The sequence below is a fragment of the Cygnus atratus genome, chromosome 25 (assembly GCF_013377495.2).
Source record: "Cygnus atratus isolate AKBS03 ecotype Queensland, Australia chromosome 25, CAtr_DNAZoo_HiC_assembly, whole genome shotgun sequence".
In the NCBI taxonomy this organism is placed as follows: domain Eukaryota; kingdom Metazoa; phylum Chordata; class Aves; order Anseriformes; family Anatidae; genus Cygnus; species Cygnus atratus.
In genome coordinates, this window is record NC_066386.1 from 2109687 (window position 1) to 2132486 (window position 22800).

Here is a 22800-nt window from a genome sequence, read left to right on the forward strand (position 1 = left end):
GGGAGGGATCTAAGGAGGGGGTTTCTGAAGGGGGGGGCCATAAGGGAGGGAGGGGGCTCTGACGGAGGGTTTGGGGGGGGGGGCTCTGAGGGAGGAAAGCTCTGGGGGAGGGGGCCCCTGGGGGGGTTTTGAGGGGGGGCTCTGAGGGAGGGGGAATTTTGGGGGGAGCTCTGAGGGGGAGGCCTCAGGGGGGGCTCTGAGGGAGGGGGCCATGTGGGGGGGGATCTGAGGAGGGGTCTTCTGAGGAGGTGGGGGCCCTAAGGGAGGGAGGGGGCTCGGAGGAAGGGTTTGGGGGGGGGGGAGGTCTGAGGAGGGGAATCTTTGAGGAGGGGCTTTGAGGGATGGGGGATCTGGACGGGGCCCTGAGGGGGGGGACCCTGGGGGGGGGACCCTGGGGGGGGTTCTGAGGGGGGGGGGGGGGCTCAGCCCCCAGGCCGTGCCCCCCCCCCCGTGCCCGCTGCGCCCCGAGGCCGCCGCGCTCAGCCGCAGCCCGGCCGCACCCTCACACCTCGCCCACGTGCCCCGTGACGTCACCGCTCACGCCACGCCCCCCCTTCCCCCCCCCTCCCCACGGCGTCACGAACAGGCTGGGGCGCGGTGCCGCCCGCAGCGGGCCCCTCCTTCCCCCCGGCCCCTCGTCGTCACTTCCGGTGCGGCGGCGGCGGCGCCGTGCGTCGTTGCTAGGAGACGTGCGCGGTGACGTCAGGGGCGGGCGCCGCGGTCGATCAGCTGGTGGCGGAGCTGCGGCGGCGGCGGCGGCAGGTACCGGGGCCTACCGGGGCCTACCGGGGCTCGCCCCCCGCAGCCGGCACCGGCGCTGTGAGGGGCTGGCTGCGGCCTGGCAGCCCCCTCCCCCCGCCCCGCCCCCGCCTCCCTTCTCCCCGTTTGTCCCCTCAGGGACCCCGGCGGCGCCATGGGGGAGCTGTTCCGCAGCGAGGAGATGACCCTGGCGCAGCTCTTCCTGCAGTCCGAGGCCGCGTACTGCTGTGTCAGCGAGCTGGGCGAGCTGGGGAAGGTCCAGTTCCGCGACGTGAGTAGCTGCTGCCGCCGGGAAGCCGCAGAAAGGGCGGCCCCGGCACCCCCCGGCCCGGTGCCCGCCTTGATAAGGCCCCGGGGGACCTCCCCCCAGTGCCCGTTGGCTTCCCCTTGGCGCTGCTCCCCTCGGGGGGGGACCCTGGCGCTTGGGCGTCGCTGAGGAAATGTGTCTCTGTCTTGGCAGCTGAACCCGGACGTGAACGTGTTCCAACGTAAATTCGTTAACGAAGTCAGGAGGTGCGAAGAAATGGACCGCAAGCTGAGTATGTTTGTCACTGGGTTTTCACGTGCCCGTAACTCTGGGGCTTTTACAGGAAGAAATTAACGCAGGTTAAACCTGCAGCACCCTCTTAAAAGGCAAAACGCAGAGCAGAGAAGTGAAGGCTGCCTTCCTTCTGCTTATCAGCCAGCCAGGCTGCTTCCAAGGATTCATTTCCTTGTTGAAAGATGACTCTAACCAAATTAGACCGTGTTGGAATAGCAGGTGAAAGGGCGCATGGCTACTAACCAGCCTAGGTGGGGGTTAGCGTGGTGATAATTTGACATTGAAGGATCTTTTCAGTTAACATTAACGGTGCTATTTCTCCAGGGTTTGTTGAGAAGGAGATTAAAAAGGCAAATATTCCTATCATGGACACCGGTGAAAACCCAGAGGTGCCTTTTCCACGTGACATGATTGACTTGGAGGTAATAATGCGTCTTAAGACTCAAGTAGTGTTTGACTTTAGATGAAAATAGGTGACGTTAGCTCCACTGATAGATATAGAGAGACTTTCATGGTAGAGATGTCCTCAGTGGTCACTTGAAACGCTAGCTGTGCTGGTTCACATCAGTTTGACTTTGATTCACGGGCACTGTTTTGCTTGCACGTTTATCCAAATGTGATTAGAAGCGAACGCTTGTAATTTGGCTCACTTGAACAGGTGAAATGCCACCAAAACTGTTGGGCTTGCATGATTTATGGTGGGTCTGTGTTGAAGTTATTAAGGGTTTCTAATGATTTGAAGAACAATATGTAAGTCCTGTCTGAAATAAAGAGTGGCTGAGTATGAAGTGCGTCAAGTTGCCTGAAAAGAGTGTTTGGAGATAGTCTTTATTTGTATGCAAACTGCATGTAAATTATTTTAATAGGCTTAACAGCACGTATTTATAGAATTGCTGTCTCATTTCTTTCTCCATCTTGCAGGCAAACTTTGAGAAAATTGAAAATGAGCTTAAAGAAATCAACACAAACCAGGAAGCTCTGAAGAGAAACTTCTTGGAGCTGACAGAGTTAAAATTTATACTGCGTAAAACTCAGCAGTTTTTTGATGAGGTCAGAATACCGGGAGTGGGGTTAGCACTTGGGTAGCAGGTTTTTCTCCCACAAATTACCATTGTTACTCTCAAATATATTTTTAGTTGCTGTTTCAGACAGCAGGGTCATTTTTCTGCTTTATTTATGAAAGCTTCTCGAATTATTTTCCGTTTTTCATGCAGTACACATAGCTGCCCATGATTTGCCTCTTGTGATGTCTTTTTTTTTTATCTTAAGCAACGGTTTCACTAAAAACCATTGAAAATAAATAAGGTACTAGTAGTTCTTAAAGAACATCAACAGACCAAAAATTTTGTGCTACAGTGAGCACTTTCTTCACTGGAAAAGAGTTTCTTTGGTACGTATGCAGATAAGCAGTTATGCTTCACTTACGCAGAGGAATTACAATGAAATTTAACTTTTCAAACACTGGAATTGTAAGGAGATTACTCATTAGGGACAAAATACAAAGTCCATTTAAGGTAACGCATTTATTTATTAATTTTATTGAGTCTTGGATCAAACCCCCAAAATTTTCAGAGGTAAGTACAAGAGCAAAAACAACGCTTAAAATAGCCAGCATTTTGTCAAATAAGACCTAGGTTGGAAATCGGCATCACTTTCTTTCTCTGATGTCATTCACCATACAGTGGCATAAAGCCCGAATGAGAGAAGAGTTGATGCTTCATCTGAAAGGTTAAATGTTTCAGAGTCTGGAGAGTTTTCTCAGAGAGCTCTTGTATGTTTTTTGGAATGGTAAGGATGTGTTTTTTGCTGAGCACACGTCCAGTTTCCTCTAATCAAGGATTTCCTCAAAGAGTTCTTAATGGATGTGGCTTCTAGTATTCACAAAAGCTGTGGTCAAGTGGAGCTGGGCTCCTGCGAGCTTCAGTTTATCTAACGGTTCTCTTTTTTTGGCATGGGATGCTGCCTGTTCGGGCATTAAGGTTGTTCCCGTGCCAACATAAGCCTTAGCTGCTGCTAACGTAGATACTGCTGATATGATCGGTTGATTGGTCTCGGGGTTGGTTTCGGTACAAAAAGGCTCATCTTCGAGTGTTGAATGTCCACTTAGAGGTTGCTGAGAGTCTCTTTGGACTGGCAGCATTACCATGATAATCTATGGCCTAGCTACATTAAGAAGCTAATCAGCTTGCCTGTTCTAACTGAATATTGACTAAAATAAAGTACAGCTAGTGCTGTGCGCTTTTTTCATGAATTGTTATTATCTGGTGAGAGCAACCTTCTGCTTTCCTTCAAGTACAGTATGACCACGCGAAATTGAAAGATAAAAATTAATTTTCTACTGAAACGATCCATGTCAGGTCACCCCCAGAAGGAGGCCTTGTGTCAGGCTTCAGCGAACCGGCCAGAGAAGGTTTAGATGTGTTTCTGCTCCCGTTTGATAACTGTTCTCTGCGGTAATAAATACGACACGTTGCTATGTGTAAAAGCAAACTGAGCAGTTCGTGTGTGAAGTTCAGTACGAGATAAGTGTCAAAACCAAGTTTCACTTCACACTGCAAGCAGTTAACAGTGCTATGCGAGAGATCCTGACCAGCCCAGGGCTTCTGAGCCTCGTACAGTCTTATCCCGAAGTGCCGACTGCTTCATTTTGTCATGCTGTCATTTGCACAGTACCTTCAACACTTGAAGACCTTAATAACTTGTAATTAAGATTGTGCTGTTCATAGTAATAAGTTGCACAAGAAATGGCTTACTCCTCCCTCTTTTACACTTGGCATTTGCTCTGCTGCCTGGAGTTCCTGCACTGGGGGAAGGGGATGGTGAAATTCTTTAGTTCTTTTTGTGACCGTTCTAGTCGCAGTAGCCATTTCTTGTCTCAACACACCATGTCGATGATTATGCTCCTTTTCTCAGTCTTCTTGTCTTTGCTTGTGAAGAGCAGTAAGAGCCGGAGAGATTTCTCTGAAAGTTTTGCCATAAGCATCCTAGAGTGTGAGCGTAAAAGAAGACTGGAAAAGTAATGGTTAATGGCATGCAGTCCCCTGTCTTTCTTCCCTCTAACTCTTCTCACCATCTGCTTTTTTCTGTTCGTTTCGCATCTGTCATTTCTGTCTGGGCTCTGGGTTAATAACTTAGATGGCGAAATGAATCCTTTTTAGTTCCTGTGCAAACTGGTGTTTGTTCTGATCGTGGACTGGAAGGGGCTTGAATTGTATGGCGTTGCGGGGAGCAGTCCGGGGCCAGCACAGAGCAGAACCTTAAATCGAGAGCAGGGGAAATGAAACTTTTTCCAGGCCTTGAGATTAAAGGTGCTGATTTGGGTGAACAATGTGCAGTTTTAAAAAATATTTGATAATGAAAGGGGCATGTTCTAATTCCTGACGTGTGAATTCTTGGGTTTTTCTAATCCTGAATGACCTGATGTTGAAAAAAAAAAAAAATCAACAGACAACTTCACAAAAATTTTATGATGTTTCATTCACTATTGGGGAAAATCATTATTCAAAGTACATTTCCTAGAGTCTTGTCTCTCTGCATTGTAAATGGCTAGCATTTTCATTCCCTTAGTCTTTTTTTTAATTTCTATTAAATCTTCTAACACTGCGCACATCCTTCCAGAGCTGAGCTGATGTTCCTGTGCCATTTCCTTTCTAGAAAGGGCGTGATCATCAAATTAAAGTGATTGGGAGATGAATTTGAAGAACATGTTGTTGTTTTTTTTTTCTACACAAATAATTCTTGTGTATGTAATTCTTTGTTAGTAAAACTAATCTAACTAGTTTTTTTCTAAGGTGTTCTGTTTTTTTAATTTTGACTCCTCTAAGCAGGACTTTTTTTTTTATAAGGTGTCCCAAACAAAGGACACAGCCCCAAGAGGGTCAGAGGTACCGCTGAACACTTATAAGAGCTACTCTCGCAAGTGAGGTGGATCCAAAGTTTTCGTGTGCTAACCTTTTTATGCTAAAATGTGGTGATTAGAAGCCACGCTTCGACTACTCTAACATTTGCCTCGCAAAAATTATCAGAGAGAATCTTGCTTACTGATAAATGCAATACAAGCCTCTTAAAACTTCAGTGGTCTCGTTGTTTTTCAACATCTTGAATCTTGATGCTAAAGAATCACTGGCGTGTTGGTGTGTATGTTGTGTTTTGGGGTACCAAACTTGTTTTGCTGTGTTCTCTGTGAAACAACATTTTCATTCTGTTTGTTTGATATTGCAACAAGTTGGCTTAAGGTCGAAAAGACCAGAACTTGTTGTCTTTCCAAAATAAATTAAGGGCTCCCTTACTTTTGTAACGTCTATAAGCTAAAGCAAATGTGTGGACAAGCAATTGAGCTGGATTTGATGTCAGCCTTGCAAACACTTTTATTTGACACGCAAGTAAAATGTAGCAGGGTTTTCGCTAAAAATATTTTGCAACCATTGCAAGAATAAAGAAATTATGGCTGAGTTGTTAAACGTGCCATATACTTTTGTAAGGCTGCGTTGCTTGCGTGCATGCATTTTACGTGCTGTGCAGTCAAACTCTACCTTCCAATGTATTGTAGCAAGTTCCCCGACAGCACAGTGGGGAAGGCTGAAGGCCTCTATGTACCACAGAGGGTAGAATTTGGCCCTTTGCTTGTGCTAAAGAGCTCTATCAATTTCTTCATTTCATTATATAAGCTGCAGAGGTAGAAATACCTGTGACACTGGGTTGTGAATGAAGTATGAAGATGATGCCCAAGAGGATGTCATTTGAGCATCCTTCCTGACTCAAATTGCTGATGTTTACAAGCTGTATTCCCAAGAATTTCAGTCTCCAAATCAGTTGCAATGAAGGACTGTATAAGCTGCTTCATATTTTAATGCCTAGCTAGTCAAAAAGTAAGTAACATTGTCAGACAGCCTTAAGCAATACATATTATGTGACTGGCAAGAATAGACATAGTGAATGGGAGAATAAATGCAGAATAAATGGATTTAAGCAGCAAGTGCGTCCTTAAGCTGGAAGTACTGTGTTTTTCCTGGAGGGAGAAATTTTTTTTTTTTACAGTCAGTAAAGAGAATTCATACCCAGTCCTTCTGGATTTTGTTGCTTATTCTGACTGTATCCATGCTGATGTAGCAAAGTAACATGGAATTAATCAAACTATTGTCACCTAATTCCAAAAGGAATAAAGTCCTGCCTTGTCTTTGGAGTATGGCAGAAGCCTGATGTATAGGATATGCAGGTCTTGCATAACTGGGTTGGAGGGTTACAAATTTGTGAAGTTATAGGGTCAGTTAAGCTGTCTGTCGAAGGCTTACCTGCACAGCACTCTTCTGCCTGTGTACCAGACTATTTTACATGTGTAATGTCACAGGCACCTCTTAGAAATGCCTTCTGCATCTTTATTAATATGCAGAAAATGCACAGATAGGGCAAGAGTGAATCAGCCTCTGCTTTCGCTTCTTTCTCCATTTAAAATCAAGGGGAAGATGAGAGTAAGGTGTGTTGCTGTTTTGTGCTGTTAAAAATGGTTCTTGGGAACATCACTTGTATTTAAAACTGGATAAATTTCTTGGAATTCTGCCTTTCTTCAGACTTATATATCCCCCAGCCCCTCCGTTCTGTTGCAGCAAACTTTGGACTGTGGGAGCTTTGAGCCATTCCACTTTTCCTCTTGTTTTTTTCCTCCTTGTGTGATTCTCGCTGTCTTTTCTATCACCTGGTTCCTCTTTCTGCTGTTTTTTGTTTGTTCTTTTTTTTTGTTTGTTTGTCTCCCCCAACTATCTCCTGGTTCCTCGTTCCCTGCATGCCACTAACTAGTTTCATTAGATATTAATTGATTTGTGAATTCAGGCTGAATTGCATCATCAGCAGATGGCGGATCCAGACCTGTTGGAGGAATCCTCTTCGCTCCTGGAGCCAAGCGAGATGGGAAGAGGTGCCCCGCTACGGCTTGGGTAACGGCAGTTTGTGCTTTTCGTCTGTCTTGCGTTAGGGTTGCTGGCTTATGTTTATCCTGTGGAGTCCGTGGTGATTTGAGCACAGTTGTTGCAGAACTTCCCAGACTGGCGCTTGAAGCAGCTCAAGGCTGATCTAAAAGTAGCTGTTGGTCTCCGTTCTTGTCCCATGTGCATTAACTTTCCAGTTCATATTTGTGCTTTGCACGTTTCTCTCTACACAAAAAAAAATGTACTAGTTTATTTATAAATCTGTTCTGTTTGCTTTTTCAGACACTGAGCTCTCTCAACTTTGTTGAAACCAGTAACTGTGAGCACCTAATGCTCTGAAAAATCTGTATAGTTCTGTATCTTCTTTACTAACTGCTTCCAGGCCGTATCCATACGCGTGTAATTCTTTGTCTGGACATAGACATTTGAGTCAGTGAGGTCTCCTGAAGCATCTGCCTAGAACATAGTCAGTGGTAGCCTTGCCTGGTAAATGCTTGGTGTGTAACGTACCATGAGCCTGTTGAAATGAACAGTAGCAGGTATAGAAACTGTATGTCTAAATACATTTTTCTTCTCCTTTTTTTTTGGTAGATGTTTTTCTGTTAAAAGTCTTAGCTTTTGGTATAGTGCCACTGTTTTTGTTGTAGTTTTATCTCTGTGTATGTAGAGGATTTTTCATTTTGCATCAGGAACTAATTTCAAAGCAAGGTTTTTGTTGTTTTCAGTCTGATGCTAAACTCCAGTCGGTGTCAGTGTTTTGGGTGCTGGGCTGTGTATTCTTGTAGGTGCAGAGCTCACACTCATACTGTCCCCTTCACAGGTTTGTGGCTGGTGTGATCAACCGCGAGCGAATCCCCATGTTTGAGCGCATGCTGTGGCGAGTGTGCCGAGGGAACGTGTTCCTGCGTCAAGCAGAGATTGAAAACCCCCTGGAGGATCCTGTAACGGTAAAGGAAACCATCATTTACAATCGGATTTGTAAAAGGATCTGCTTTATAGATCTAAGCCTGTATCCCTCCAAGAGCTCCATGCAGGCAAACATTTGTGTTGCGTCCCTTCACAGTACCTGCGTGCAGCGCCTGAGGCTCTAATGGCAAATGTTTTCCTGCTCTTTTAAAAAAAAAAAAGTGAGATGGGTAATGAATGCTGTCGAAAGGGGAGAAACAACTCTGAATTTGGACTGCAGCAGGGCATAGCTGCTTCTCTGGCAAAAATGTACAAACACAACTCCTTTGTGCAGTTCTGAATAAGTGGTAAACCTCCTTGAAAGAGAGGCTCCTCTGGACATTTGCATGACACCAGTAGCTCCTTTAATTTGCGCTTGGACCTTTCATTTTTCTTAATTTGTTACGCAAAAATTTAAACATCCACTTCAGAATTGTTGGCTTTATTACAAATATAAATAGTAAATGTTGTGATTGGGCCTGGTTTTACATATGGAGTCCTCTTTGCTGAGATCAGTGGGACAACGCCTAAATTTTTGGAGCTGTTGATCTTAACGTGTGAAAAGAAGGGCTGTATGTAAGCTGCACTGGAACAAAAAAAAATAGGCATGATGAAAGTCAGTGACTGCTTCTGTTTCTCAGAAGGCTGACTTGTTCTCTTGTCCCACCAGCCCCGGTAGTTGACCTGTTGAATTATCTGTCAGCAAGGAGACACTTTGTTCTTATTGTGCAACACTTCCTTAAACTGAGGTTACACCTAATGTAATTATTCTTGAAACATTATGGTAAAGTTTCCTAAGTGAGGTAGAACAATAACTTATCAACAAATGCAGGAAAGGGGAGCTAGCTACCAACATGAAAACAGCTGTGCAAAGAATGTGCTCTTGGCCTCCCTGGAGAATCAAAGTTGCTAAATTCCATCTTACTTTAATTCACTCTTTAGCTTTTTGCTTGATTCTGTAGGCGGGCTGCCTTCAGTTAGTGATGATATATATATATATATATATATATATATATATATATATATATATATTTCATTGCATCTCTGTTCTTAGGACATTTTTTCTCAGATTTTCATGTTTGTTTGCCATAGAATAGATAGTAGGATGATGTAGAATTTTGCTTCGGTAAACGCAAGTACAGCTTTAATGTTCTATGCTGTGTCTAAGGAAAGTGCTTTTCTTGTGACTTCGTGTGTTAAGGTGCGTTCTTGACTTGCTATGCAAATACGATCCCTATATGTACAGATTTCAGTGAAGGGAAAGTAGAACTCTGTTGTAATCTGCTGTAATGCTGATTTCTGCAGACAGCTGGGCTATTACAACACACCCTTTCTTCTTTTCTAGGGGGATTATGTGCACAAGTCTGTGTTCATCATCTTTTTCCAAGGTGACCAGTTAAAGAACAGAGTCAAGAAGATATGTGAAGGGTATGCAAGTTACTTGAAAGTCTTACAGCTAGGCATCTCACTGCGTACAGTAGCCATAAAGGAACACACTTGGGCGCTTGAAATACACTGAAGTGGCTTAATGTCTGTAGTTTTCAGCTACTTGTTTCATGATGACCGTAGTCTGACAGCAAATAAATCCTACCCTAACTAGGCGAACCACGTTTTACAGTCAAACTGGCTACTCCCTAAGCCTATAATGCACAATGCAGATGACTGCTTTGTTTGAAGAATACCTTAAACAACAAAGTAAATATTGAATTCAGGCCTGTCGGGATGTCAGCAGGCAGTATTGTCACAGGGGAGACCAACAATGACTACTTCTAGCAGCAGCTGCATTAGTGTGATAACAGCACCCTGAACTGGGATGGCTAATCAACTGCACAAGAGCGCCTTTGAAATGCTGTCAGTACAGGGAACAGAGGATTTTCTTTCGCTTCATTTTTTTCTAAACGTTTAGCTTCTGTTTTGGCCTTAAGCAAACTTCTGCACCCATTTGATTTAGCAACTGAAACTGCTTGGCAGGTTTGCTGAACAGAAACTACTTTAAAGGTGCTTCTTGCTTTATTTCTGTGTTTGGTCTCAGCCATCTATTTCCCTGACTGGTTTATTCCTTCCATCTTTATTACTAAGGAGACTTGCATGTATTTCAGATTCCGTGCCTCCCTCTACCCGTGTCCAGAAACACCACAGGAGCGGAAGGAAATGGCTTCTGGTGTCAATACCAGAATTGATGATCTTCAGATGGTAAAACAAATTGGGTCAATGGGTTTTGTTTGTTTAATTGATAGTTGAGTTCATCTGTGGATCCTATTAAAAGAGGAGAAATTTTGGACGTATTAAGTGACCATATTTTCAGCTCAAGGTAGCTTGAGACCAGCAGCTCAGCAGTGCAAGAAAGGTGTTTGGAGGCTTTCTGTTCTGTTCTGCTGTTTTGTTTTTCAGGGCTTAGGGTGGTGAGGTGGTTGGATCTTTCCAGAGGGCCGAGCAGTTAATTATACACATGTAAATACAGTGTTAATATAGAACTGTATGCTAGGGAGCAGAGAAGAATATTAATGTGTAAGAAGATACCCTGCTTCCAATTCTGAAAGCATGCTTGTATAATTGTCTGTTTCATCTGCAAGAATTTAATTAAAATAAATTTAAACTTAGTATTTTTATCTCAACTTGGAGAAAAATTTGACTTAGCTATTTTTTTCGGCCTGTCTTCGTATTTTCACATTGTGTTGTCCTGAAGAGTTTCTGCTTTAAAACTAAGCTCTTGTGCAGCAGCCTGGATGTTGGTAAAAAGCAATCACCACAGAAAACTGCTGGGTGCCAGCTCTGAAATATTTGATGCTTGCTTCAAGGAAGAAAGGCAGTATGTCATAATGCAAAAAAAAATGTAAGGGATCCAAGACGAAAAGAAGGAAAAAGTTCAGGAGCTAGAAGAAGGAATGATTTAATTTGACCACCTTATTTTATACAGAACCTCTCTCAAGCTGGAAGTTGTGTGGTGCAGCTGTTTAGTAATTCTAAAGAATGCAGAAGCAATTTGACTGTTAGAATTCAAAGCTGCATGTGATAGCTGTGCCCTGTGTCCTCACTTTCCCTTGAGTATCAGACTTTCCGGGCTGGGAGTCTGACTTGGCCTGAGTTAGACTTGTTCCAGTTGGAAAACACCCTTAGTAGAAAACACTTTCTCCTTTTCATTTTTTAAAAAAAAAAAAAGTCTGTAATGTTTTTGTGTTTTCTTAAGGCAGTGTACACCTCACTTGTAGAACTCTCCTCTGCTCTTTTAACCTGGGTGGAGGAAAAAATTTCTCTGTGATCACAGAACAGTTCATTGTTTGAAATAACCACTGACCTTGGAGTTGGAGGAGGAGGAAGGTATTCAAAGACTATACCTGGAAGGAAGCTCTAAAACCTTTTAGCAGAACATATTAATATGGAGACTAAAGCATATATTGCAGGCATGTGGCAGTCTTGTGCACGGGATGGGTGTCAGGGCTCAGGCACCCATCCTCTGGTGGGTAAGCCCTACTTCACTGCAATTCTGTGTGCTGCAGGTTTTGGCCACTGATTTTGCCTCATTTTTGTCCCACTTTTCTGTGAAAGGTGCTGAACCAAACAGAGGATCATCGCCAAAGGGTTCTGCAGGCAGCTGCTAAAAATATCCGTGTCTGGTTCATCAAAGTACGCAAGATGAAGGCCATCTACCATACCCTGAACCTGTGCAATATTGATGTGACACAGAAGTGCTTGATCGCTGAAGTCTGGTGTCCTGTTGCTGACCTCGATTCTATCCAGTTTGCTCTCAGGAGGGGCACTGTGAGTATCTGCTGCACTGCTCCTGTCTGCTTCTGTTCAAGCTGTCAGCAAACGCAACGTGGATTGATTGATTTTTCTGGAAACCATCCCTTTGGGCTGTTTGAGTCAGTCCTCACAGGGAACAGCTTATTTAACATGTAGGAGTCACGGCTTGTAGCTATAATGCTGTGTACCTTATAAATACATTGTGTAAGTATTTTATATATCTTTCCTTGAAGTTCAGGAAAATGCTGTGATCAGGTGTTTTTTCTGTGTTGGAGTCGTTTGGTTAACCTAGCTGTGCTTTGTAGTCCTGCTGTTTTTATATGTAGTGCAACTTCCTGAAGGGAGGTATCCAGGACATTAACAAGCTTGCCTTCTGCTCAGGTAGATAATGAAGAGTCAGGTGTCTTTTCATTTGCTGTTTTAGTAAGAATAAAAAAAAGCTTCTCCATACTAAAAGCGCTTCTCCTCCTGAAACATGAAGTGGAGAGCAGAGGAGATTTGGCAGCCTTCTTCAGCTGCTCAAGTATACTTCTTCGTTACACAAGCAGGCTACAAAAATGCAAGCTTGCAGTTTAACAAATACTAACAAGAAAGTGATGCTTTACTCTGTCCTCCCTTACTCTGAGGATGTTTTCTAGTACTGATTTTTTTTTTTTAAACAGGAGCACAGTGGATCCACTGTCCCATCCATTTTAAATAGGATGCAAACTAATCAGACCCCACCAACATACAACAAAACTAACAAGTTTACCTGTGGCTTTCAAAACATTGTTGATGCTTATGGCATTGGAACTTATCGGGAAATAAATCCAGGTAAATCCATACTTATAAATGTGACTTCTTTTAGTCATAGTGTTTCTCAATGTTGACTGTCATGTGTGAAAACTTTTATTAGTGAACTTAACACCTTTCAGAAGCAGGGAACAACCCTGGGAATTGTACTGCATGTAAATTGTACTGTAGCAAGTCTGGGCTTACTCAGGTACAGTGCACTAGGAGTGTCATTTCTTTTCTCCTGCAGCACCGTACACAATCATTACCTTCCCATTTCTGTTTGCTGTGATGTTTGGAGATTTTGGCCATGGAATCCTGATGACTCTGATTGCTGTCTGGATGGTGTTTAGGGAAAGTCGTATTCTGTCACAGAAAAGTGACAATGAGGTAAAGAGACGTGGCATGCTCGGCTTTGCATCTAAAGCAGAGTGTTCCAACTTGATTTACTTGCGTCTTCCCCCTCTTCAATTGAAAATGCCTGTTACTCCTTGCATTTGAAATTTGTGAAGCACTCAGACTGACAAGTCTGTAGACCACGGACTGAGTAGCGTCATTCCATAGTCAGATCCTCTGATTTTCCTTTCAGATGGTTGTAGGAAATGATTCCTTTCAGATGTTTTAAGGAAATTGTTTATCAAGTGCAGTTGGACAGCTAAATAGTTGTAAATACATCACCCCAAAACCTGGTTGGATTATAAAGGGATTCAGTCACTGGAAAACTCCTGGTGTCTGGGTGTGTGTGCATGCACATGTATCTCCACGATTCTTCCTTTTGCTGATCTAGGCTTGGGCTTACAGGAGGCAAATCAGAGTTAGGGTGCGTTGACAGGGCATGGAGAAAGCTAGACTAGGGTCAGCACTGCTTAGTTCCAAAATAATGCTGCCAGCTGGGGGTTTGCATCACTGGGTGGAGTGCAACTTATCCTCTTCAGCTAATTCCAGATTCTTTACGCGCAGTCACGCCACCAACTTATCCCCTGTGTTCGGGTTCTGTTCTCGCAGCATCACCTCTTGCACCCTTAATCCCTGCCACAAGGGAATAAAGACTGTGTTTTTAGTCCATGTGGCCAGTGTTGCTTGTTCTGCAGCTGACTGATTTTACTGTTTTGTCTGCATGAGAGACTTCCCTTGTTCTCATGGACTTTCTTTTCTCTTTTTTAATATCAGATGTTCAACACTGTTTTTAGCGGACGATACATCATTCTACTGATGGGACTATTCTCCACTTACACGGGCCTCATCTATAACGACTGCTTCTCCAAGTCTCTTAATATGTTTGGTTCATCGTGGAGCGTTCGGCCGATGTTCTCAAAAGGCAATTGGTCGTGAGTAAATAGTTGGTAGTTACATAACTAATGAGTGATAGCGATAAGTAGGTGACTTATCTTTACCCATCATCCTCCCAAGTCAGTAAAACCAAAACTTCTGAACTCAGGCTTGAGTAGAATTAGAAGAGGGGTGTAAATGTGATACCCATCAAGTTTCAAACCAGCTTGTTTTCAGAAAATTCATACAGAAGCACTTTAACACCGTTCTTCTCATAGATTCATGAGATTCAGGCAAGATTCCTGTCCCCTGAATCTTTTTTTCTTGTGGCACTGAGTAACGGGTCAGGAGACAAGTTTGTTACTCACTTGGCAAATCTCTAGGGCTGCGTGGGAACCTTAAAGTTCTCTCAATTTGAAATATTCCTTGCTCTCACAAGGGAAGAATGCTATTACTTTTAAAAGGAGGTCAGCATTGCTTGTGCTAATGTTTATATAATCTACTTATACCCAAACAGAGATGCTCTGCTGGAGACTACTCCTCTGCTTCAGCTGAACCCTGCTATTCCAGGGGTGTTTGGTGGACCATATCCCTTTGGCATTGACCCAGTAAGAGCTCTTCCTTCCTATGCTGTCCTTTAACAACATCTTGCGTAAACAGAAAAGCATCTGTCCGGTTCATTGTGAAAGATTTCCCCATCCCAGCCATTCCATTAGCAGTCTTTATCAGTGTTGGAAACAGTCCTGAATGATGAAAATGTTCCTAAGAGACGCTAAATGGAGGATAGAAAGGCTTGGGGCCACAAAAGGCTTCTTTCTCATCCTTTCTAACCTGCAGCTTTTTAACTGAATCTGGCATGAGACGTAGAAATCATTTTATGAATTTTTTTTCCACCTTGGAGAAAGTTAGTTATCTGTCTTTCCAATCAGTCTTGGAAGTGTAAGTTTGTGAGTAATCCTGATGTTTTGTAGCTGCCTATTTCAATAACGCTGCTCCTTGTGCTTAGAATATTTGACAAAAAATTGTGTGTGTTCCACATCAAAGAGGAAGTGCAGAAAATCAGAACTTCTATGTGTAATTGCTCATTGAAATGGATGAACTTTTTTTTTTGTCAAGATAGCAGCCTCTGTGCTCTTTTCCTGCAACTTTTGCCTACCATAAAAACAAGCAAGGCTTGATTCCTGCTCTGATGGTGGGATCAGTTGCTTTAAGTGCTCTTATCAGAAAGATCGTCTGCTTGTTTCCTGAATAGGTATCTGTATGACAAACATCTTTGTTAAAAGCCAAACAAATAGAACCCTGCCCTTAGAGCCTGATACTTTCTGGATGGTTAATACTGTTTAGCTTAAAGAGAACACTTTCATTCTTCTCTGTTTTCCTTTTACTCAGTGCTTGGCTGACTTGGTGGTGTTTTTTCACAGATCTGGAATATCGCCACCAATAAGCTGGCCTTCCTCAATTCATTTAAGATGAAAATGTCTGTGATTCTTGGCATTATCCACATGCTCTTTGGTGTCACGTTGAGTCTTCTCAACCACATGTAAGTGCTTTGTTCTGCTTTCCTGATGGGGGTGGGAGGAGAACTTCTCTGGGTATAATGTGTGTATCTGTTTAAGATGCAGGACTTTATCAGACTTTAACTGAAAGGCATAATACAACTATTTCTGTGTACGTATTACCATGCATGTTAAGTAGTTAACTGTGTTAAGTCCTAACTATTATAGAAATGTGTAGTCTCTGCAGTTTTGTTCCAGAGGTGCTTTTCCCCTACTCTTAAAAGTTTTTCCCCTACACATACCTAATGCTAACTAAATATAATTTCAAACTCTCTCCTTTTTTTTCTGTAGATATTTTAAGAAGCCACTGAACATATACCTTGGATTTATTCCAGAAATTATTTTCATGTCCTCACTGTTTGGATACCTTGTTATTCTCATTTTCTACAAATGGACAGCCTACGATGCTCACACATCAAAGGATGCACCAAGCCTTTTAATACATTTTATCAACATGTTTCTGTTCTCCTATGGTGATACCAGTAACAAGATGCTTTACAAAGGGCAGGTGCGTGCTCTTGCTAGAATAGTAAGATCAGAGATGATTCATGATATTTGTCTTTCTAATATAACTTTATAATAATTGTAAAATCAGGCGTTAAACAGTTTTTTCTTCTGAGAGAGAAGAAACGTGGCATCATTTCCAAAGCCTGATGCTATGTAATGTTGAAGAAGGAAGGAGTAATTCCTTTGCAGAGAATTTATATCATACTGAACATAAGTCAGCTGTGCCCCCTGCATATTTGGATCCAGATTAATAGTGAAAAGTCATTAGGGATATCGCCCTGCATCCGCAATGCAGTGCCTTGAAGCTTAGCTAAGGTGCTAATGCGACTTCCCCACAGCACTCTGAGGTATCTGCCAAGTTGTCATTCCCTGCAGAATCCTTTGTCTTTTTCCCTAATCTAAACCAGTATCAGCATAAGTAGCATGTTTACGGTCAGGCAAGTTGCAATCAGTTATCAAGTACAGCTCATGTTGCAGTTCCTGGGGGGGCAGGTGGAGAGTGTTTGAAGCATCCACATACTCTGGGAATTGTCGTTCAGTGTTGCATAAGACCCTCTTGAAAGGGTTTGGTTTTTTTTGAGCGTGGACTGCCACTAAATCATCTGAGACTTGTTTCTGTTACAGCAAGGGCTCCAGTGTTTCCTCGTGGTGGTGGCGTTACTGTGCGTGCCGTGGATGCTGGTAGCTAAACCTCTGGTCCTTCGCCATCAGTATTTAAGGAGAAAGCACTTGGTGGGTGACTACCTTGTATATTTTCAATATGAGAACTTATTACGGTTGAAAAGCTTTGTTCTGCACCTGGATACGTGAGTTCACGCTGCCCTGTGACCTGTAAAGCCTCTTTGCATATTCCTAGTCAGAGAGGCAGGTGGGTTTTACTGGAGACAAAGTATTGCCTGCCTGCTTAGCAGATCTGGGTCCAGCATCAAATCGGCTTTTAAAAACCCTACCTGTTGGTAATGATAAAAACAATATAACCGCTTTGAGCATGTCAGCTGGTTTGGGAACAGCTTTATTGGTTGCTGGATGCATTTCTGTGCTTTTTCTAGGATGACAGTTTAAAAGCAAAGCAAGCTTCATGGCTGACAAACTTAATGGCCATATTTCTTAAAGCAGTTTGGATGGTTAAAAGTAACAGTGATTGCAGAAGTCTGTTTTTTCCACTTTTATATGAGAGGTTATCTCCTGGGGTACTCTGTAGGTTTCCAGCTGTGCTGTAAAGTATCTTTATATAAAATGCAGGGACCTGGCACGTGTGCACTGGGGATCCTTGAAAATTTTCCCTGCATGTATGGCAGACAGCTTTTAGGATGTTAAGTGAGTCAAAGATCAGTTCAGTTAAAGACACTCCCTCTCCCTTCTCTGACCATCTTTCATCCTCCCATGTCCCCTCCATTCGTCTCCCTTTCTCTTTTTGTTTTCTTCCTCCTCCCTTTCTTTTCTTCCATTCACTATCAGGAAGGGCAGCCCGTGGAGGCCCAAGTCAGCACAGTCCCGAACGAGCAGGCACTAGAGGCAGCAGCGGCTGCAACAGTGAGTGGATTTAAAAAATCACGTGATGGATTTATATCTAATTATCAAGAGAGCATGGAATGTATCTGAATTTCCTAAGCGAATGACAACTGCACCTTTAGGGTGAAAGACACTTTGTCTTGGAAAGAGCAAAGTTCAGCAAAATTGATACATTCTGGAAGAACTACCAGGCTGGTGGACAATAGTTCCATATGCACAGAATGCAGAGACACTTCTTTGCAGGAGTGTTGCTGAAATCAAAACCTGCAGAGCAGCACCAGAATACCTTGCTACCACATCCCCCCAGGTTAAGTTCCCCTTTTTTCCTTTTCTTGCGTATTTGTTTAAGCTAGATTAGGATTCTTCTCAGTGAAGCGTTTTTGTTTGCATTGTGTGTTCCCAAACATCGTGTTTATGTGATGGCCTCCCAGCAAGTTCATACCAGTAGTTACTGGATTTTTAACATCTGTGCCCTTGTAGACACTTGGACTTAAAAACTACTATAAAATGGTTATGCACAAATAAGCAGTTGTTTCTGCTTCCTTATTTGTGTCCAAACCTACAGCCAGCCCTTTAATGTGAAAGCTTTCTGGTGGAACGAAGATTGCAGCAGCTCCTAGAACTTTATCTCTTTCTCTGTACTGCATATTTCAAATTGGTTTTGGTTATGAATGCTGCCTAACTAGGAAGCTTAAATCTCACAAACAGTGAAACAAATTCTGTGCCTTACGTGCTGAGGGTGCTTTGAGGATAACTTCTTAGCTGTTGGCCTATGTTTCTATCATAAAATTGTAAGCAGCCTCACAAAAACATCAGAAATAACAATGGATTTTTTTGTGCATAATCCATCCAGCATATTGAGTGCCTCTCAGTAAAAGAATCTGCAAGTGAAGATCTCTGTGTGAGGTGTGGCTGGAGTATGAAGTAAATGTTTGGAGCTTTTGGAGCTGTGTTTAGTTTGGACTCTTTGCAGAGAACAGATGCAAGTTGGGTGTCGGGGAAAAGCTGCAAAAGTACAAATTCTTGCGAGCTAGGAGTATAGAAATGGGGTACTGATACTATTCAACAGTAACTTACAGTGTTTCAAAGATGCTGAAAACTCAAAGCATTGTCTTACCTGTAAACATATTCTATTTTTTTCATCTTATTTCTATTTTCAGAGCATAAACAGCTACCTAACTTGTTTTTAGAAACAACTTGACAAAATCTTTAATTCACAATTCAGTTTAGGCAAATTCATAATTCGGCATAAAGTAAAAGTAGGCTTCTAAGAACAAAGTGGTTGAAAGAACATTGAGTGGCTGTTCTGCTCGTATGCCAGAGCGAAGAGCTGTGAAAACCACAGAATCTTAAGCCTCCTCGGTTTGTGTTGTCATCCCTAAACTTATATTTAACGTTGCTAGTTAGCCTGTTTACATTCCGTGTTACAAATGACCCTGGTACAGTCCTAAAGCTGAACGCAGGGCTTTTATTTCCATTTGTGGCACTTCAGTCTGCCTCTTCAGGTGGGTCAGGCTCAGAGGTCTTCATTTATAGTATCTCAGATCAGACACGAGCGTTTTCTGTCTTTGGAACATCTGGAAGGAAATAGAAATCCTGCTGTACAGTGCACGTAGCTGCTCGCTGAACAGAAATCCAAAAATAGTGATCTGCAAGTTAGGCCTTCGTTGTCTAATACGTATTTACAATGCATAAAAGCTCTTCTTGAGGTCACTATCAGATGTTGAACAGTTCCCTGCATCCTTTCTTGGTGGTGGTGAGACAGTATGGAGGAGGAAGCCTGCCGTAACTGCAGTAAGTGCAGTCATCAAGTGATCCTATCAGAGGGAAGTTTCAACTTGCTTTGTGGATTATTCTTTCCTACTCAGCGCAGTAGATTTATGAGCGTCAGACGCTGAGTGTCAGAACCAATGTCTATAAAAGGAACTGCTTGCACAACACCGAATTTCCAAGTAAGGGAACGTCTGATTTCCCACGTGTGTCAGTATGCCTGGCGCTGGTGGGGAGCGAGTGTGTGTGTGTGCGCACAGATTCGTGTCAGTCAGTTCTGCTCTGAGTTGCCACTGCGCGACTTGTTTCACTTACAGCAGTGGTGCTTCAGTCCTTCTAAGTGCTTGTTCAACAGCTGCTGGGCAAAACGCTGGTCTGTTGCACATCAGTTACAGCAAATGTTCTTGTGAGAGATGTGGCATTTATTTCACTCAGGACTGCAATTACTTTTAGAGAAATGTATCAAGTATTCATGCAGGAAGACTTTTTTTTGACCCCCTCCCCAGCCCTAGCAGGAATCAGCATCTTTCCCATCCAGGCTGGGAAACAGAATTGTACAGCTGCTTTAACCCGGGCCTTAATGTCTTGTCTTCTTCTGTGAGCTACTGCTGCTGCACTTGGAGTCATAAGAAGCACCCAATCTTGCAATAAAGCACCAACAACACTCTGTTCTTTCTTTTTCTGCATGTATTAGGGGACGCACAACTTTGGTGGGATCCGGGTGGGCAATGGACCAACTGAGGAGGATGCTGAGATCATTCAACATGACCAGCTATCTACCCATTCTGAGGAGGGGGAAGAGGTAAGCACCCGGCCAGCCTCTGTCTCAGGTCAATGCACTTGGTAGCAGAACGTGCTAGGTTTTTGGACTGTATTTACTGATTCCCAAGCTGTTTAAATAGCAGCCTTTTCAGTGAAGTGTTTTCATAGCAGTAAAGTACCACAGACCATCTTTTGGTCGTTCCCAGGAGTTCTGGGGAAAAAAAAAAAAGGCAGCATAATTTGCAGATAAAGGGAAATGTGGCTTTGTTCTCATTACAAGGAGCCATCATCTTAGAGGCTGCACAGTGGGAGCTGCAGAGTGCTCCCAGATGGCACATTCAGCTCTCGCTCTGGCTGAAGTGCAGTGCAGTTGTGCTGCTTGCTTCTCCAGTGTTAGCCAAAGTCCAAGGGCTGTGTTTCTGCAATAGTGAGAACTCAGTTTATGTTCATTTTGACTGTTGGGGGTTACTTTAGCTGCTTTGCCTTACTTCTGATAGGGGAGAAAAAGGAGACAGTCTCTTAATTTGGGAGTTTTCTGATGCTTCTTAACAGTTCTCCAGCATTACCTTGCTTCCGTAGTGCATGTAGTGTGTAACTGCTTTACTGTGTCATGTTTAGGAGGGAATTACTGAATGTGCTCGTGATTAATGTTGTGACTGAGACACCTCACTAAATGTAAACTTGTGTTTTCAAGCCTACAGAGGATGAGGTGGTAAGACTACAGCCAGCTTTGCGTTCATGTGTATCCGGAATGTTTCCCATTGGCGTAAACCACACACCGAATTAAACATGTTATGTCATGGCATCTTATCTTCCAAAAGATCTAGCTGTTGACATATTACAGGCCATTTTTAATTCTTCATACAATGTCATACCCATTAACAGACCTTTAATTACGTCATCTATTTAGCTTGTGTCTTATCCCCTGTCTGCGGATCTTCTCTTAGTTTACCTGAAAAGCTGCTAAGCCAGAGATCTGAAATGGAAAACTTTGTGCTTCTAAAGTTTGTCTCGTTTGCCTTATGTTGTGTCATTGGTAATTCTGCACTGCAACGAACACCATCTCGAAATGTTTTTTCCCAAACTGACTTTATTTTTAAGGATGATACCAGTTGTTGCCAGTGAGTAAATACAGCAAAAGCAGTCTGGTTTCATACAGCTCAACAACTTACCCAGCCAGGATCTTTCTGTAGAAGAGAGGCTCTGTTGTGAGAAACTGCTCATTCATAAACACTTGTAACAAGAATCAGTATTAAAAAATTGGATTTTAGGAACTCTCATGCTGAACTGATTGTAGGTTTCGGGCTATCAGGTAACCTTTTTTTTTTTTTTTTTACAAAAAAAAAACACACACAAATGCCATGAAATTAGAGTAGCTTTGCAACAACGAGGTCATAAATTACGCTAAAAGCAACCCTGTTATGTGGAAAGTGGTCCTATTACGTGTGAGTCCATGTGGAATTGGTGGGGTGGCGGGGGTCAGCACGCTGGTGTGGCTGTTAATTCTATATGTCAGTAATCCTGTGAAAAATGGCTGAAACTGCCAATACCCTGCCAAAGCAATCCTGCTGATTCTTCTGCTCCCTAGCATAGTGGTGACTCTCTCCATAGCGGTGACTCCAGCAGTTGCATGTGGCTGTAAATTGTCATTGTTTAAATATTTGTCACATTCCATTTATTGCACGCTGACGTGCCATCTGTGCTGGGAGGTGGTACTGTTTGCGAGGGCAGTCTTTATTAAAGAACTTTGCAGTTCACGTTCTGTGGAGAAGAAATTAGGCTTTTGACAGCGAATTTAACTTCGTTGTTTGAAATATTTATCGCCCTGGATGTACCAAGGGAGAAATAGGAATATAAATAGCCTGCTCTGCATGCCTAGAACACTAGTCACTCGATGTCTTTAAAGTATCACGTTGACTTAACTTAAATACGAGCAGTTTCTGAAGCATGGATTAAATCCAGAATGTAGGGAATGCTTTCCCAAGCTGCACAGTAAGAAACTGCCCTTCATGGCAGATTTTCTTGAGTTCTTTGTTTATTATTTAAAAAAAAAAAAGACTTCACCGATGAATTGTGCACACATGACGTTTTCTAGACTGTTCTGTGCATTCTTTTTGCTTTCAAAGAGGGAAAGTTCCCATCTTGTAAAATGCTTTTGATGATCCTGTAGCAAAGGTACATGCACAGTATCGACTTGGAATACTCTGTCTCCTTTTTTGTAGAAGTCCATGCAGTTTACCAGCGAATTCATGTGAATACCATCTTGTTGCTGAACAGTCTTTTCCTGGCAAAGTCCATGGCTGAATTTACAGTATCTTGCTTTCGTATGATATAGCAGGAAAGCAATAATATTCAAGCAGTAAACTATTATTCTGCAAAACCTACGAAGACAAGAGAATTAACTTTTAATTTATAAAACTGACATGCTAAACCAGGAGAAGACAGTATCAGTGTCTAACTTCAAACACAATGTCCTTGGTGATAGCACCAGGTAGTGTGCTCGTTTTCCCCAGCCAGCCACTCTTTCCTGCTTGCAGATCTTGCAGCTTTGGTCATTTTCTGTGTTCGCTTTGCAGTTCGACTTTGCCGACACGGTGGTGTACCAGGCAATCCACACCATTGAGTATTGCTTGGGGTGCATCTCAAACACTGCGTCCTACTTGAGGCTCTGGGCTCTCAGCTTAGCCCACGCACGTGAGTACTCTTTCTGGAGCAGAAGTTTGGATCGGTGTCGCAGTCAGCC

At 43.0% G+C, this 22800-nt stretch overlaps 1 protein-coding gene across 1 annotated transcript in view; it reads left to right on the forward strand.

Annotated features, from left to right (window-relative positions):
* The first annotated feature begins 643 nt into the window (after window positions 1-643).
* Window positions 644-22800, forward strand: part of ATP6V0A1 (ATPase H+ transporting V0 subunit a1) — a 29036-nt gene continuing 6879 nt past the window's right edge. The window contains 19 exon segments of the mRNA XM_050715434.1: window positions 644-753; window positions 895-1030; window positions 1220-1298; window positions 1625-1722; window positions 2222-2350; window positions 7127-7230; window positions 8042-8168; window positions 9512-9594; window positions 10266-10359; window positions 11713-11925; window positions 12573-12723; window positions 12932-13071; window positions 13852-14009; window positions 14468-14558; window positions 15372-15490; window positions 15798-16014; window positions 16638-16745; window positions 19990-20097; window positions 22634-22751. Coding sequence (XP_050571391.1) covers window positions 914-1030; window positions 1220-1298; window positions 1625-1722; window positions 2222-2350; window positions 7127-7230; window positions 8042-8168; window positions 9512-9594; window positions 10266-10359; window positions 11713-11925; window positions 12573-12723; window positions 12932-13071; window positions 13852-14009; window positions 14468-14558; window positions 15372-15490; window positions 15798-16014; window positions 16638-16745; window positions 19990-20097; window positions 22634-22751 — 2254 coding nt within the window. The 5' untranslated portion in view covers window positions 644-753; window positions 895-913.